The sequence below is a fragment of the Oryzias melastigma genome, linkage group LG4 (genome assembly GCF_002922805.2).
Source record: "Oryzias melastigma strain HK-1 linkage group LG4, ASM292280v2, whole genome shotgun sequence".
In the NCBI taxonomy this organism is placed as follows: domain Eukaryota; kingdom Metazoa; phylum Chordata; class Actinopteri; order Beloniformes; family Adrianichthyidae; genus Oryzias; species Oryzias melastigma.
The window spans coordinates 13,367,629-13,386,529 of record NC_050515.1 but is presented as its reverse complement, the minus strand read 5'-3'; the positions used below and the strand labels follow the sequence as shown (position 1 = coordinate 13,386,529).

The following is an 18,901-nucleotide window of genomic DNA, read 5'->3' as shown; positions in this document are numbered from 1 at the left end:
CAAAACGTCAACATGTGACGAGTTGGGAGTAAGAATGTTTTGGTTCTAAATTCCAGCAGACCATTCTTAGAAGCTTGAGAGAAGAAAATCAAAACATTTAGCTCAAATAAAACACCTATGAGGCAAAACAATTAAAACATGTTTACACATTTGTGACCGATAAAAAAAAATGCAAAAATATTATTCTTAAATGACATTCAGGAAATGCAAAAAAAAGGATTATTATGCATGTAGGAGCAAACTCCTCCGCCTCCAGCATCTTTGCATGGGTCTCGATGAAAACAACCCGCTTCTTTGGTTGTTTCACTCATTCTTTTATTAGTGTTTGCAGCAAATATGTACATGTGATTTATAGGATAACAAAACATCAGACTGTCACTCTCAGATGGAAGGCTTTGCTTGATGCTTTAAAACTTTGCTTTAAATCACAATGCACAAACAAACAACACGCCCACCGTCACTGGGTCTATCAAACAAAGTAATGGATCCAAAGTTCCTCAAAAACTTTTGTGTGGAAATGTTAAGCAAATAACGTCAAAAATGGTTAAAATTTATCAAAGTTTTTTTTCGTACTTTTTATTTATGAAGTGTTTAACAGTAAAGAAAAACATATTTATGTTATTCTGGTATATTATGGTATTCTGATAAACTAAATATGAAAGATTGAGTGAATGAATGAAGATTGTAAAAAACATTTTATTTAAGTATTAATGATTGAAAAGCTCTAGCCTCCTTCTTCTCCTTTTTAAACACAATACATAGACACAATTCACAAAACTCCATAAACTTATTGTTAAATAAGCCCCGACGGTTTTGATATGACAATAGTAATGTTTATTGTTGATCAATTCTAAGATGAAAAAGGGATTTTTTTTTCTTGTTAAAGTTTTTTCACTGCCAGTTTGTGGCATTTCGTTGAGTTTGAGTGTGGGCATCAGCTGAGCGTCTGAAATGTAGATGAGCTTTGAGGGCCAGAGAGAGGCTTTCCTTACATGGCCAGCATCTCTTTTTTTGCTCTTTTAAATTGCCCTCAGCACTTTAACAGGCAATTTCGAAGTGCCGGCTTATAGATTCCACACCACGCTATGTTGCCGTCGTCCGAGCTGAAATTTAGACAACCACAACGGGTTCAAAGGGGGGGAGAGGCTTGAGCCTCTCTGTATTATCCACTGCGTGCATGCAAGTGTGACAGCCACTGTCCCCAGAGGCAGGAGCTCCATCTCTCTGAACCCCACACAAATATTCATGAGGAGCAAAAACTCTGCAAGTATGTGATGTTTTATCTATGTTTGGGGGCAAATTAATGGAAACAGGAAATACGAGATCTAAAAATCAATAAAAAAGAAGCAAACTTCAGGAAAGTCAAATCATCACGCCACCTCTGTAAGGTGTCATGTTGGGTTTGCGTGTGAAAGTGTGAGTGGATGCATGAGGACTGCTGAAATGCAAATGACTGTTAGTGAAAATACATATCCATCTGCGGCCTGAGATGATTCTTTTTATGCATAATTATTCACACATCAGCATATCTGGATGTCATTTCATGGGTCAACGAGTTGAACTGCTGTTCATAAACAGACTTTTGATTATTCTGATAAAAATATAGAACTTTACATTTAAAAATAAAACTTTAAGCAAATATTAAGTAATACTTTGATTTATTTGTTTTTTAAAGCATTCATTCTAGACAATACAACAACAACAAAATCACACAGCTCTAAATAATCCACATTGATTATAAAAAAAAGAAGAATTAGCAAAAATGTGGGAACAAAATCACTAATAATTACTCCTAATTATATTTAGAGATGTTGGCAGTAATGCACACGATAGATACAAGTGTTACATTAGATTTATTAAATAGATAATTAATCTATTATGTAGTCATTTTTAATGTCAATTAAAATCCCCAAATCCCCCCAAAATATTTACAAATAAGCCCCATTTTAATATCTTTCTTTATTTATTTTTTGCTTTCATGAAGCATCAGAAACACAAAATCGTGCACAGAACACAACACTGTCCTACAACTTCATGACATCTTAACAGGAAGTACTAAACAAAGTGAAGATGAAGGCAAAAAGTTGGGTTAGAAATGTTTACATTTTTATTTATTTAGATTAAAAATAATTTTAAACATATTCTAAACATTACGACAAATACTCTACATTTACTTATTGCAGCCCAAAAAAAACTAAACAAGTTATTGAAAATAAATGTTGTAAACAAAGCGTTAAAAGTCTTTGAGTGCCCCCAATTTTTTTAAAAATAGAAAACTAAATCATGATATTACTCTTCTTTTACACACACACATATATTTAAATAATATTTACATAAAGTACAACTAGCAAAAAGATTATATGTTACATACAGTGTGAGAAATTTAACCCCAATTCATTTTGTTGGTGCTTTTTGGTTAGAAATGAGTTTTTTTTTCCTTTCAAAAAGTGAATAAATTATTTATACATCAAAAACCCACTCTAGTGAAAATCGTGTTAACATGTTCTCATACAGTTTTTTTCTCACGACTGAATACTGATATTAGTAAAATTAATCTTAAAACTCAGTTTTTGAGTATTTCTTCATTCAAATCGTTTAGAAGCAAATGAATAAAATATTGTAGGAAAAAGCCTGTAGCTACAGTGTAGGTACCATCCACTCCACTCCATTTCCATGCACCCACTTACAGACAAATAGATCCATGTATGTCATGAACTACTGCTGCTCTGCAGAAACTATGTCCTAGAAAACTACCCAGTTTTTTTTTCTAATTTAGGCTAAAAATGTCAAAACTATAATCAAAAGACCATTCGGAATGCTTTGAAAATAGATCAAAAGATGATTGGATCTTAAATGAGTTGTATTATTGTTCGTTCTGTAGTTCTAGGTGTCAATAAAACTGACTGCCCCCCTTAAAAAATACTAAAGTTTAAAAACCCCGCAGCCTTTCAGATGTAGACGAACACAAATGTGGCACAAACAGAGTGATGGGGAACCAGAAGCCAGCCAGCCCCTCTCTTTTTCAGCTCCTCCAGTGATTTATCGCCTCCCTCTAACTGGGACAGAGGAGGGAGGAGGTGGGCAGTGTCCTGTCCCTAAAAAAACGAGAAAAAAAAACCCTCCAGCCCCCCTTCTTTCTTTCTTTCTACCCCATCGCCAAACCCTGGAGGCCTGCTCTACTTCCAGCCACCTGGTTGACTTTGCCGCAGCGCTGTGTGTGTCTGCTGCAAGTGTGTGTTTTGGGGGGGGTAACCTTCACCTGGACCCACGGTGATGGATGGAAAAGATTAAATCATAATTTGCGCTAAAGAATACAAAAAAAATGGACTTCTGTCAGAACTGATAAGGACCATCACTGCAGACCGCCTTAAAGCAGAACTTCCTTCTGTCCCTTCGAGAAGCTTTGTTAAGCTTGACCAGAGGCAGAATCTCCTTCCCTTAAATTAGAGTCGGAGCGTCTGCATACTGGCCCAGTGCTTATCAGAGACGCCTGTCAACAGATATGTCCCAGAGAGAGCGGGCTGGATGAAAAAAGAATCTGCAGTTTGAAGCTTCAACACTATAGGAGAAATGAAAAAAATCCGCATCACTTCAAGTTGCTGTATGCTCGCAAATTCCTGCATTTCTGCAGCAACAATTTAAAGAAATTCATTTCATTAGCTCCTCACATCACTTTAGAGATATTTTGATGCATCCATCTTCTTATTTTACTTCAATTTGAGGACATTCGGTTTTTTTTAAGACAAAAAAACTTCACAGATGGGTTTAAACTGGACCAAAACACCCTCCTGCTTTGGGTTTTTAGATATTCTGGTGTAAATTCGATTAGATCATTGCCCTGTTATTTGACCCAATTTCAACCAAGCTGCAGTTGGACAGATGGCCTCACATTTGTAAATACTCTGGCAAACAGAGCAGCTTCTGGTCGCCTCAGTGACTGCATGTCTCCAGGTCCTGCTCCGCCGCTTAAGCTGCATGCGTCTTCACACACGTTTTCTGCTTTTATCGTCAAGAGATGCAACATTTAGCGTTCACCTGTGGAGTCTGAATTCTTGTGTAGATTCAGGCGCGCTGAATCATTAAAAAAATCCATCTGTTTTTTAAGGGGGCTGTTTTTAAAGGACTTGAGGGTGAGGAAGTTCCTCTGTGCAGAGTTGATAAACTGCATCATTTTAGTCTGAAGCTACACACATAACACGGCACGCGCCTTTCTTTTTCCCCGCCTGTTTCAGTTCCCTGTGAGAGGCATTTGACATGTACTTCATGGACATTTTTAATTTTTCCAACTCCATTGATCCATATTTCACACAGTTGCCTTGGCAACCTCATTTGATGGATAATCACTCTTTCGATTTTTGTACATTATTCACCAAACTCAACATTTTGTGAGTCATAATTTATGCCAAGGGACTTTACTTTGTGGCTGTTTTGGAGAAACATAATAGCAGTAGCACACATCTGGGAAAAATTAAAAAACAATAATTTTTTGATGAATTTAGCACTCTCTTTTACAAGTGTCCACAAATCAGCAACCTCATTTGATTAAATCATCATTCTCTGAAATGTTTGTGGCTGGTTTGAATTATGTGATGAAGATTGCTTTGACTTTAAAGCTAGCAACCAAACGCTAGCTTCTGCTACCTTTAACTTTTAAGGTGTGATGGATAAATGAAGCAAAATAAAGAGACGCAAACATCATAAAACTGGTACATTCAAAATATAATAAAAGACGTGAATCCACCGTTTCTCCAACTTTATTATCTGCGTGTGTAACACTGTCGAGTCTGTCGCCTCATATTAGCCAGAGCTGCTTCTGCTACATGATAACAACTGTATCAATAATTCTGTATGTTGAGAAAGACTCCCTGTAAATAGTAGCTTATGTTTCTCTGAAGTCAAAGGCTCTTATTTGGTTTTCCCAATAACTCTTTTCTGCCCCAAAAAACTTTCCAAATACGTTTTATTGTTTGGTTTTTGTTAGCTTTTTAGCTAGCAATCCAGTTAGCCATGCAGGTAGCTGCTTTAAGTCATGTGAGCAAGATAGATGTTGTGAACATAAAATAAAGGTTTTTCAAAATAAAACTTCCTTTGGGATAAGAATGAAATGGAAATGTATGTTTTTCTTTTTCTTTTTCTGTCTACAGCCTGGTAACGGTTTGCAGCTCGGGAGTTGAGGGGGTTGGGGACCGTTGTTTAAAAGTGAGTTAGCACAAACATTACCTAAAGTTGGAATTCAAATATGGTCGTCAATTTCTGCAACAAACAATGAATTAGCACATTTTTGTAAGCATATAAATGAAAATAAAATTACTCTGGCCCATATTTTGCATTGCTTGATAATTTTCTTTAGACTTTTTTCATAAGTTTGTCAAAAATTATACATTTACTCTGTTAACTGCTGACAGATTTTCAGTAAGACCTTAAATTTGTTTAAATATGTCTAAAGTTTCTTTCATTGACAAACGAGCAACAGAAATTCAACATAAAAAAAAAAAAAATCGGGTAATGTAAAAAATTATAATTTTATTTAACAGTCAGTCATGCAAATAAGTCCAAATTGATGCTATTAAATATTGTTTAAAGTTACAGCACCTGTACCAAAAGTCTTACATTTTTTCAATGAAATATTTCTAACTGCACATCAGCAAAACCTTCTGAATGATAATCTACCCCCCTCTGCCCCCCACAGGCGCCCTCACCTGGTCTCTGAGGCGATCCGTCTCCTGCTCGTATTCAGCCAGCTGGTTCTTCCACTGCTCCACGCTGCTGTTGGCCTCCTGCAGCGCCGCCACCAGCTTGGCGTTGCTGTCCTGAAGGGTGAACAGCTCAGCCTCCATGTTTATCTCACACATCGACCTGAGGAGAAGTCAAACACACACAAAAATGCACAAAATAAAGTGGTAAATCCTTTAATAGTCAACTTTTACTTACATGCCAATATCAACAAGTTATTCCAAAAGTGTTTTGTTGGTTTATTTAGAACTATTTGATCCTAAAATCCCCATAAGGGAAGCAGTAGACTTATTCATCTTCTATAGTAAAAGAAATACACATGGATGGAAAACTGCAGGGCAAGAAAATGCCATCTTGCTCATTATTTAAGTGTGAGAATGATCACAACTCAGTAAGAATATTTAACAATCCACGAAGCTCACAGCTGAGAAGACGGAGTTTAAGAAGCAGAGTTTGCCATGGCAACCATACTAACAGCTCAGCATTCATAAAATCCCTCACCATAGCAACAGGCAAGCATAGGCTTATAAAAACCATAAAATGAAAACATTGGGATATATATCCTGCTACCACATAAATGGTTGACTGATCAATATTGGTGATTATGAAGGTGTTGTGGTGCTAAATTCAATGACCGGCAGACCAAGCAATAAACGCAAAGAGCGAGATTAAAAATAATACATCAGCCCGACCCCGCGGGCGACGAAACAAATACATGGAAGTGTTTGACCTCCTGTGCTCTTGAAACAAAAAGCACAATAATATGTGCACACGACATGATTGCAGGATGGCCATTGTGGCTGAAGTTTTTACTCCCTTTTAGATGAAGTTAGATCTAAATATTATGTGCTCTTTAAGTTTGTATCCTTAAAAATTAACCACTTTTAAATCATTTTTTGCCATAAATATAAATACCTCTTTTATGAGAACAATTAGTCAGAAGCTTTAAATGTGCGATGCAAACAGTAAAGTAGTTCTCTAATGGTGCCTGAGCCCACAAAATAGATCATTATATTATTATAGAGCATCTCTTAAGATGACCACAGACTAGAGGACACCATCCTACGACATTTTCTAACATCCATCTCTTCTGGCTGTCATGGCGTGAATCAAGCTGAGAACACCTTTTATGTAAGTCCCATTTGTGGCCACTCATGTGTCACAACACATGCAGCCGTGAAAGCTTGGAGAACAGCAGGAGAGTGGTCTTCAAATGCTGTCACTCCTCAGCGAATCCTGCTTCTGAACTCACACCAAGCAACCTACAGCATGGCCAGTAGGGGGCGATGAGAGGCATGACTTCTGTAGTTGATGACACAAATTTCTTGGGAGTTTCATGTCTGTTTTTAATTGTTGTCCAAAATCATCTGATAGTCTTTGCTTTCCAAGTGTAGTCTCGATAAAATCTTTGAGTTTGTTTGTGAAAATGCACGAGCAAAGGGGAATATTTACACTAATTTTCTAAATTTTTCTATTTAAGTCTTCCTTCTGTCATTTAATTTGACTGGTTGTGTGTTTTTGTCTAGTATTGTTGACACACTGTCCCCATAATGTAAGCTTAGCACACTCCTGCAGCTTCTTCATAATGCTCTTCTGGGTGTGAATTTATGTTGTTCGCTCCACTGGAGTTTTCACTTATGGAACATTTTATTCTTTTTTTTTTTACTTGTTAAAGGTCTGTCATAATTTTAAAAAAAAAATGTTTATTTTTTTTACCAAACTGTAAATAAAAGGGTTTTCTTCTACAGATCTCAAATGATAAACAGTTATGTTGTTTATCAAGATAAGCCATTCAAAACATGTTTTTTTTTTATTCTGGTGTGTGTCAGTGCGTGCGTGTATGTTATCTGTGTAGTGTAATGTGTATATGTCATATTTAATACTATGTTGTAATATCTTATAATGCTGTGCTGTTTGTGATGAATTTTGACATTTTTATGTTATATTATTTTATGTAGTGTAATATTGTGGTGTGTTGTTGGTTGCGTTTTGTTTCAAGTCGTGTTCTGCAGTTTCATATTGTGTTGTATTATGTTGTGATAAGCTGTGTTATGATGTCTTATGATATTATAGTGTGTTTATAGTGTGTTGTATTGCTTTATTTTATGTAAAGTTGTGTATTATTGTATTATGTTGTTTTATGTTTTGCTGTGTTACACTAATTTGTTTTTTCTTTTATATTCTGTTGTGTTATGCGTTTTAATGTTGTTTTGCTTTATTGTGTTATATGATGTTGTGTTATGCTGTTTTATTGTGTTATTTTGTTTTTTGTTAGGTTGTTATATTGTGAAATTTTGTCTCATTTTATGTTGTTTCATTGTATTATTTTGTTTTGTAATATGCTGTTTTATTGTGTTATTCTGCTGTGTGTTGTTACATTGTGTTATTTTGTGTTGCTTTATGGTTTTATATTGTTTTGTATTCTGTTGCTTTACTGTGTACAATTGTCTTGTTCTAGTTGTTATAGTGTGTATTTTTGTGTTATGTTATTTTATTGTGTAGTTTTGTATCGTGCAATGTTGCTTTATTGTGTAATTCTGTCTGCTGTTGTTGCATTGTGTTATTTTGTGTCGTGTTATTGTGTTGTATTATACTGTATTGCATTACGTTATTATATTATTGTACACTGCTTTGTGTTATGTTGTTTTGCAGTGTAATTTTGTCTTGTGTTATGTAGTTATATTGTGTATTTTTGTATTGAGTTATATTGTTTTATTGTGTAATTTTGTATTGTGTTATGATGATTTATTGTGTAGTTTTTTATTGTAATTTTGTTTTATTTTGTCATTTTGTATTGTGTTATTTTATTTAATTGTGTAATTTTGTGTTGTTTTGATGTTTTATTGTGTAGTTTTGTATTGTGTAATTTTGTAATGTTGTATCTGTGGTATTTTATATTGTGTAATTTTGTCTTGTGTTGTGTTGTTATATTGAGTAGTTTTGTATTGTGTTATTTTCTTTATTGTGTAATTTTGAATTGTGTTACGATGTTTTATTGTGTTATTCTGTTACATTCTGTGTTTTGCATTATATTGTTATATTGTGTTGTGATATTTTGTTATATTGTGTTGTATTATGTTGATATATTGTGTTATACTGTATTCTGTTATGTTATATCACGTTGTGTTATGTTGTGTAGTGATATGTATTGATGTCATCTCATATGTTATATTTTATTTTAAAAAAGGTGTTATTTTGTAGAAAAAAGAAAATAGAAAAAGATGATCCATCTCTTGTTTCAACAAGTCGGACAGGAAGAGAGAGAATCTGTCATTACCCCTCTGACAGCATCTTCTTAACCCTTTCCTTCTCAGCCGTCAATTCCACCTCAGCGCTCTTGCTGCGAAACAGCTTTTCCTCCCCAGGCCCGTTGACTGTCAGCAGTGGTGGAGAATGACGGTCTTCAGACAGCTCCTTCAGCACAAGGAAGAAAACACACAAACAAACACACAAATAAATCGTTTTTATGGCACAAACTCCATTTCTGATATTAAATCTGAAGCAATATTCCACCAGTTTCATTCTGATTCTTTCAGAAATTTGGATAACGACATAGGATGATGAGCTACAGTAAATTTTATTTTAACAAAAATAGTGTTTCTCCTAAAAACTAATTAAATATTTTTTATAGATCAAATTATTAAAAAAAACTATTTAATAGACAGCAGCTGACAACTCCACAGTTATCCTGGAGTAATGACTTTAATTAACTTTTACAGAAAATGTTCTAAAGCATAATTCTACAAAAACACAGAATTAAACCAGGTCTGTCATGAAGCGTCTTCACACTCATCACTGGAGCAAAACACACAAACAGCAGCACAGAACACAGCTCAGCCTGCAGGTGCTTCACATGTCTCGCCGGGACTTATGGGAAAAAAAACGATGAGTGCAGATGGAGCAGTGAAGCCCAGCTGTTCGTCTTCTACAGCCTGACAGGTTTGATTGGACTCAACAGGAAACGGACGAGTTTCAGGAGTTTGTGTTCATCAGACGATGCTGCATCATGCTGAGAAATTAGGTCTGTATCGTCTATACTTACAGCTGAAGATTGTTAACATTTTTGGAGAAATGTAAGTTTTTGATCATTTAACTTAAATTATTTATTAAATATGTACTTGATTAGAATCAATGTAAAACGTAGTGTGTTAATAACCACCAAACATCGCTTTCTTAGCTCTTTCTGCAGTGAAAGACCAACATATAAAGCTGAAAATGTAAAGCTGTGTTTTAGTTATTTTGAATTCGGCATTTCCCTTATCAGTCCTTTCCTACACTGCAACATATCACAAAGTATTTTTGTCTTATTCCTAATTTAAATACTTTTTTAAAACTTGATCCAGGACAAAACTACCTTACTAGCAACTTCGTTTTAAGATGTGACGACGTGTTTTTGTTCAAGCAGTCAAGGTATGGAATCAATCAATTGAAGAAACCAAATCACATTCAAAAAACGTGAACAAAAAGCTTAAAAAAATACAATAAATGACCAGTGTTGCTTAATTCCAGGTACAACTTAGAAACTTAAAAATAAAACTCAAAATTGCCATCCTGGGTGATATAATCAAAATATCTTAATGTGAACCACAAAAATACCTATATGCTATATTGCATAAATGTATATATACTGTTACTATACCTACTTTAAAGATATAAAACTGTTTATAAAGTCAATAAATACTCCAATTATCAGATTATTTGACCCAAATTTGAGTGTTTATAGCAGGATATCTTAACTTGTTTAAAAAAATCTTCCTAAACAAATTCTGGTGGTTATATAAAAAAACATCTGGTTATATATATATATATATATATATATATATATATATATATATTTTTTTTTTCCAACTTGTTTTGAGAAGGACATTTTTCCGATCTAACAGCAAAAGCCTAAATAAATAATATTTTAAACTATTTTTTAGCTTAAAATAATAGAAAAGAAGCAATAAATATGTGGGACTAAATGATGTCTCTTGGGGAAGTAAAACAGTATTAAATCAGCAGCCAACGGATTTCTTTTCCCGTTTTTCTTGGGGAATAACCTTCTCGAGATGTGAAGTTCAAACAGGCTGAACGGGGAAGACTCATTCACCTGCCTCACATCTGAACAGGTCGTTCACGCACACGGATGCCCTGACATCATCTCCAGATATTCTCCCTCCTCCCTGCTGTGTCGAACATTCTCCCATATTTCTGTTCAATTAAACTCTGTTGAAAACTGAAAGTACGCTCGCAAATTAGCCCATTTTTAAGCCAAACATTGCTTTCTTGGCTCTTCTTGCACTGAAAGGCTAATATATAAAGTTGAACTTGTCAACCGCAGCATCCCTCTCTGAACATTACAACCCTGCACTTACAAGAGAGAGCTTATATTATTAATTTGAGAAAGGCTGACTGCATTCCCTCTGGGTTAACTGTTAATCTATAGCTCCGCGGCTCTCGCTCTTGTAGATTTGTGCAGAAATAAAACAAAGTCGACTCGTGCAAATGAGCTGTGTGTCCAAAGGATTAAAGTAAAAAAAAAAATACTAAATAAGGAGAAACTCCAGTTCAGCCCCAAGAACACCAGATTAGCTATGTGTATTCCTGAATAATTCATGCAGCAGATCATGTTTAAGTCATAAGTTGGATTACACATTTACAGCCGTTCTTTCCATATGTTGCTGACTGGAAACGAGGCATTCAACCACAAAACTGAAAATAATCTATACCTATTGAGAAGTGAGCTTTAAAGACTCTAAAAACTGTGATTTCATCAGACCAAACCCTGTGGGGGTAATGGTTTCAGGAAAGTGTGATAATACTATTTTCAGTTCACGATAAATAAAATATGCAGGTGCATTTACAGTCGATATTGCTGTTGCCCCCCTCTGAGTTTTTGCTTTTTTTTATTGCTGCTGCGTTCAGGGGCTTCATTTGCTCTGAAGTTGACTTTAGATAAGAACTCTGATGAATTATTGAGCTTGATAGGCCATGAAACATTAAGATTACAAACATCCTTGTCCCTGAAACAAAAGGCGATGTGCGCGTTTGATGTTTGATGGGGGAGCGGAGTTTGTGCTTTTAACTCACCTGCGAGAGCTGGAATGGATGTCCCATGATGCACCACAGGGAGGGAAGGAAAAAAAAAGAAAAAAGTATTAATATGAAGTGATTAAAGACAAATGAGTTATTTTAAAGACCCAATTTGATCAAAATCATGTTTTTAAATTAAGAAAATAATCTTAAAATTGCTTTTCTGAGTATTTATTTATTCACATCCCTGTGGATCAGGAGCAGATGAAAAAATGTAGTTGAAAAAAGCTTGTAGCAGTGACATAGAAGTTTCTACGGCAAGCCAGAAGCTCCCTTCTCCATCCATCCTGATGTGGTGGCTTGCAGACAAATATGCTGTCAGAATTCTATGGAGAAAAATAAGTATCACCCCAATTTATGCGTATGTAATTCTTGACTTGTGCGTGCATAATTCTTGCGCTTAACTTTGGATTTGTGTGTGCATAATTCTTGATTTGTAACTCTTAATATATTTTGTGCATAAGTACAAAAATTACAAAATTAAAATATATTTAACACATGCACAAATTAAAGTTACAACAACATTAATTACACACAAATCACTTGTTACACAAAACCTCAGTTACACACAAATCTGTGGTGAGACTCTTCACGTCTCAGATTCGTCTGTAGGTGGTGCGTTTAAAAACTGCTAGAGTGCTGGGTCATCAGAGTTTTCACAAATCCTAAGTTACGCACAAATCAGGAATTACGCCTGCATAAACTGGGGTGATAGAATTCCTGCGTTAATCACTAACTACTAAAAAACAATATAGTGCGGGACTACCTAGTGCTAGATTCTAAAAGCAACTCGGACACCATGCTCACTACTTTTCTTTCGTTTTTTGCTTTACTCCTGATGAGACATCACCAATTTCACAAAGTGATAATTGAATCAATACGAAAATGTTACGTCTAATTATGAATTCACTGTGTTCTGATGAAGAAAATGTGAACGGTTTATTAAAAAATTACATTTAAACAAGTTTTTTTTATGCAAAAAATGTTTGACTGCAATGTATTGTTGTCTAAATTTGCTAATTTAGTGAGCATTGATGGATGCTAGTTTTTTGCAAAGACTTCTGGGAGATTTCTAGTGCGCTCAGTTTAGGAATTTTAGATTTAGACAGCACTAGAAAAGAGGAGAGGAGAAGGAATTCGGACGCGGAGATTGCCTTTGTTTTCCTCATCTGAGCTGCTATCTGGCTCAAAACTGTCTCGCTAGATAGCTTCAATATTGCTCGCCATTTTTGCTGCAGCGGTAATGCTAGGTTAAGGTTGTGGGGCTGTTAGCTAGCAGGAAGGCATGTAAACAGATGGATAATGGGAAGGGGACGGCCTTACCCTGCAACATTTCTGCCTGGAACTCAAAACTGCCCCTTTTCAGAAGTTATGTTCTTTTTTTCTATTTTTACAAAAGACTGCTAATTATATAAAAAAATAGATCAAAAGATGATCACAGAGGAACTTTAATGACTAAATCTCTTGAATCACACAACTTTTTTTCTTCTTTGTTTCTCAACACTCTGAAAATTGATTTGATTTCAAGGTGATTTTAGCAGAAAACATAAAAAAAAAAACTTTATGAATGTTTTTTTCTGTTAAACAACATAAATTGAACCCGTAACAATACAAGCGCTGCATCTCAACACCAAAAACGACATAAAAGCAGCTTTCAGACCTTATAGAGGCGAGAAACATCAGCTTTTAATCGATGGAATCCCTCCGATGTTAAATATTAATCCTCTTTGCTCTGAGCTTTCATCATGACGTTTCTGCCCTACTGTTTGTCTTTTAGTACATCTAGACTGTTTATTTATTTATCTCAGAATCGGTCCATTTTTTTGCCTCTCAGCTTTATGAAGCTCCTGTTTCTATGTGCTTACATTTCATTGAGACCCAACATTGTTTATTCATGTGGCCACGCATTTACTCCAGCTGACTGTGACCCACCTGTCCCACGCACTAAATAACACACAGTCCTGCATTTTCTTCAGCACTTTTTAGCTTTAACACCTGAGTTTTAAAATATTCATGCCGGGCATTCCTGTTTGGCCTTTTTTTTTGTCCGCTTTTGCAAAGGCATTACCCTGCACTGCAAACTATGTGGTATTTGCAAAGATGTAAAACCTTATTTTTAGACATTCAAGGTATTTTACAAATTTCTCTTTGCTCTACACCTTTCCAAGATTTTTTTAAAATCCGGAAAGTCGAGATTTTTTCTTGCCTCAATAATAGCAAGAATCTAGAAATAAGGAAATTATTATTGAAAATCGTTTTCTATACTCTTGACAATAGAAAAACGTGACTTAAGATTTAAAAAAAATATATATTTATAATGTTAATTTTAAGGATGATATTTTAAAGTTCAATCAATTTTGACAAGTTAGTCTTTGTTGTTACAAAAATGTTGATATGTGCACTAAGATTTAGTAAGGAACGAGATTTTATGAGGATTTGTTAAGATGGAAGAACTTGTGCTAAGATTGCAATCTCACTTTATGTTAAAAAAGAACCTTTTCCACTTGTTAAACTAGTTTTTCTAACTGTAATCATAAAGGTTTAGGTAATTGTAAACTCCGGAATTACAAACCATTGCTTATAACCAGCAACAAAACTGTAATTTTTGGGCTGTATAACATTCAATTTGAAGTTATTCTGTCTAATAGTTTGTTCAGTTTATTTTTTCATTTTTTAATGTTTGTGTGGAAGTCTCCGTTTCTAAATTTTGATTATTCCTATAAGATTTCTTAAGTAAAAAATACTTGCTTTATGGAAGGAAAATTTTACTACTTTCTAGAAATGTTCTTCTTAAGATTTGTGTTCTTTTTCTTTTTTAGGATAGCTTTTCTGCAGAAATATATATAAAAAATGCAGAAGAAAAATCAATGCGTGGGAAGATTTTATGCTTCCTTCTGTGAATAAGTTAATTATCTAAATTGAAGTCAAGTTATTTGCTTTTATCACATTTTGTATAACAAATATTGAGCATAATATGGTGTAATTTAATTTTTCTGCATCACTGATCTTCATAAAATGTACTTTTACAAACATTTGAAAATATTAAAAAGCAAAAAGTTGTTCTCAAAGAGTTCTATCTTTTCTGTTTACTTGGAGGTCCATTTGCAGGAGTTCTTATTGGATCTGCATGAATGTGGACAAAACCAGGTCATAGGAAATGCAACACTTTTTTAATCATCTAAATAGAACACCGCAGAGCTTTACATGAGTGCAAAGCCTAATACAAAAGCTATGTAAAGTAAAAAAAAAAAAAACAGCTATCATAACATGCATAATCATTGACTTAAGCCTGGATTAGCAGAAGAGTATTATTATTGACATAATGGTGGGTCAACTGTCTAAATCAATCACTGGTTAAAGCAAAGGATGTGAAAATGCAAATTCACAAAAAAATGATTAAAACAATTTATTTTTAGACTTTTAAAGGTGATAAATTAGTGTTTTTATTTTAAAATATGGTTTCACTGTTAATAAAGAATCCAAATTAAAAACTAAATACGTTTCAAGGAGAAATGTACTGAAATGGAGCCGTAAATTACCTCAACTAACACTTATGTTCACGTGTGGCATGTAACGACCTAGTGAACCGTCTTTGCTGCCTTTAATCCTCGCTGAAGCCGTGCTTGGCTGCATGCTTCATCAAGGGTTTACATCTAACAGTAATAAAAACTATCAGCCTCTACTTAGAACATTTTAACGATGGCAACTGGGTCTCTGCAAGAGCGCCATTTAGCCCTCCTCATTGTCATCTGGGTGAGTTGCCCGCCTCCTCCTCCACATCAGCTCTGAGCTCTGTCAACAACGCTGAAAGCTGAAGCTTTAGCGTGCACATCCCCTGCTGCTCCTCGTATATCAGAGACAGAACATGCACTCTGTGAAGCCCCAGGCTCCGCTCTGCTGTTACTGACCGGGGTTGTTACTGAGCAGCTGATAGTAATGCAATGCTAAAAACACAGATGGAGCAGCAAACTCTAACGCTAATGTGCTTTCCTGCAACATTTTGCAGCGAGAGGCGTTTTTATGCTGGACATGCAGCATTAAACTCTGTTATAACCGTTTGTACTGAGTAAATGTTATCTTGCATTAGTCATAAACACGATGTAAAGAATACTAGAAGGTTTCCACGTATCCGCAGCTGTTTAAACCGCTTTAATGGAGTTTTTAAATGGCATTACAGCCCCACTGAAGCATTCGTCGATATTTGGCAGCGCAGCTCTGACATTCTTCACCCTCGTGCGCTCGCAGTCCATGAAGGCATTGATTAGGTATTATTTCTTCATAACACAAGTTCAGACGGCCGAAGGTGAATTTACAGCAGTGAGCTACATGCCGTTTCCTGACATTTGCTTAAATTCGTCATTTCATTTGTTCTGTGTTGGGACGCTGCAGTGTTTGTGTGCTCAGAGGCAACATCTTTCAGCAGCGTCTGCCTGCCAGAAAGTAAACATGCCAAGGCAAGAAATCTATTTTATAAGAGAGATTGTGGGGGGTGCTAGAATATCAACACACGTGAAACTTTCAGTTTTCTTTCGTCTCCACACTTTTTAGCATTTTCTGCACATCCTTGAGGTTTTCTGGTAGTTGAAAAGTTCCAAATCCTGACCAGAGCTGCTCATCCACACACAAACTACAGTCACATATCCCCAAAATGCCCTCACGAAGTGACCTAAAAGCACATTTTTTCAGCAGATTTGACCAGTGGCCCCGTGGAATTTTTACACACCACATGGTGGCTGTTGAGAAAAAAGTTAACATTTTTCTCTAAAAGTCGACATCGGTCAGTGGCCACCCAGACAGACTTTAAGGTTGAACGGTGGTGGTCAAGTGACAGGCAGGGAGGACAAAATCGAGCGACAGCTGGGCGGCTGGCTGGCCAGCAGCAGCTCTGACTGGACGATGTGTAAATGTCTTCTTACCAAGTGGTAGCCTGGGGGTCATTCTGCACACCAGACTGCCATTGTTTATATTCATGGTCACGCAAACTATTAAAAATAAATGAATAATGGGCATATTAACATTTTCCTATGAAGGAGGACATGTGTATCCTCTTAAGACGTGGCGTTCACATATGTGGACAACAAATTCTGGGTTGTAATTCCACAGATCTACTTAATTGGGACACTTATCCAACCTTTAGTGGTGTCAGAAGAGTACCGCACACTACAGAAAAGTTCAAAATGGCAGAGAACAGACGAGAAAATCCAGTCAGCTGATTTCTGATAGCTCTAATGCCATGTCACAGTGATCAGTAGTGGGGACCTACTTATCACATGAGTAGATAAGGTATGTCATTTTTCTTTTTTGGTGTCTGTATTTTGATGCTGTTTCTTATGACCAAAAATAAGGAAGCACTGAGATTCACTGGCATCTTTGACATTTTCATACGGAACAGATTCCTGAAACTGAGTCAACCAGGAAAGAAAATTCCTGTCTTCAGAGGGGAAATAAACCGCAATGGTGACTTTGTGTTTTACAGAAATTCAGACCTGGTGTGTTCATACGTGCGCATCATTTTTCTCTACAATTACATAATTTTAAAAGATGATATTTAGTTTTGATACTAAACAGATAAAGTAAAATAAAGGTTAAATTTGCATTTCTGAGTGTTTCTTTATTCAAATTGTTGTGAATTGGTAGCGGATGAAAAAATTCTGTTTGAAAAAGCTTGGGTGCTGTAGTCGGTGGGCTACAAGCTCCGCTCCATTCCAGTAACATCCGCTTGCAGAGAAATAGATCCATGCAAGTCTTTGTTTTCCTTGTCCGAGCTGGCATCTGGCTCAAAACTGTACAACTGAATAGCTACAATATTGTTTGCCATTTTTGTTGCAACACTAAAAATCCTGCCCATAACTCAGAGGGTATTTCTAATAAACTCTTGCTGCTCTGCAGAAACTGTGTCTTAGAAAATGAAACACATTTTTAAAATTTTGCCTAAAAACAACATAATCATAACTAAAAGACCACGTTTAAAGTAGATCAAAAAATGACTGGAGTGAGACTTCATTCAGAAGTTATGTAAGAGGTAAAACTCAGCGGTGTCATTTGGCAAAAACTCCATCAGTGCGTTCCAGGTCGCATGATGGAATCCTTTTGTCGTGCCGTCATAAATCTACACTCTGGATAATTCAGGTCTATAAAAACACAATATCTGAAATTTTTATGAAACGAAAGTTCTTAGCCGAGCGTAAATGCAGTCACTTGCTTCCTTCAGAATCCCCCCTTCCACTCGTGTGTTTGCTCAGTGTGGAGCTTAATATCAGGCTGTGGGAGTCCTTACCCAGCCTGCTTGATATTTATATTTGCACTCTGACATCTTACCCCTCAGGAGAAGGTGAAGAAGGATTTAGAGCTTCAGCGCATTTGCGCAGACCGTCTTAGTCAAACAAGCCTTTCCTTAATAAGCCTAATTCATCACATTGAGAACTGTGCACTTGTTTAAAACACACAAAGTTATTCAGATGATTGATTATTATTTCAGCAGAAAACCACAACAAGAATCCTCATGAGAGGCAGAAATTCAGCAACACCATGAAGTGCTAAAAAACCTAAATATAGTAAAAATGAGATCATTTATCAATGAGAAATGAAGTGTTCTGTCTAAAAATATTCAAAGCTCTGTGATTGAAAGCCACATCACCTGGTTAGCTGGATAAAGCATATAAATATTAACTATGATGGAATGTAAAGAATCACTGAATGTGGTGTAAATACAGTCTGACAGCCAGCTGAGGCAATAAATGGCTTAGAGGTCATGCAGGCAGGCAGGGTGGCACAGTTTGCTGATAATAAAAGAGGCAGTCCACTCTCCTTACAAACTCTCAGATTGATTCATAAATTATCGAGAGCACTTCCTGCTGGATTGTATCGCTAAAAACCTAAAAAAATGCGTCTTTTAAAGCAATTTCTTAACATTTTCTTTTCTGAAAACATTTTCCACCTTAAATTTGTCATACTAGCGGGATAAAAGACGGCCACTGTCTCTTTAGCAGCTGCTAGATTCCCGTCAATTATAGATGATTCATCCCCCCCTTTCCTGTCCTCCCTTCTTTATTCTCCATCATCCTGATACCCCATTATTCTTACTTTCACTCCC

At 35.8% G+C, this 18,901-nt stretch overlaps 1 protein-coding gene across 6 annotated transcripts in view; it reads right to left on the bottom strand.

Annotated features, from left to right (window-relative positions):
• LOC112150603 (homer protein homolog 3) overlaps positions 1–18,901 on the bottom strand; it is a 63,232-nt gene that overhangs the window by 9,296 nt on the left and 35,035 nt on the right. For 5 of the 6 annotated variants that reach the window (XM_024279017.1, XM_024279022.1, XM_024279018.1 and 2 more), the window contains 3 exons: positions 11,806–11,814; positions 9,011–9,147; positions 5,700–5,856 (listed from right to left, as the gene is read on the bottom strand). In XM_024279017.1, coding sequence (XP_024134785.1) covers positions 5,700–5,856; positions 9,011–9,147; positions 11,806–11,814 — 303 coding nt within the window. The remainder of the gene's footprint in view (positions 1–5,699; positions 5,857–9,010; positions 9,148–11,805; positions 11,815–18,901) is intronic. The other variant, XM_036211541.1, reaches the window with a different exon arrangement.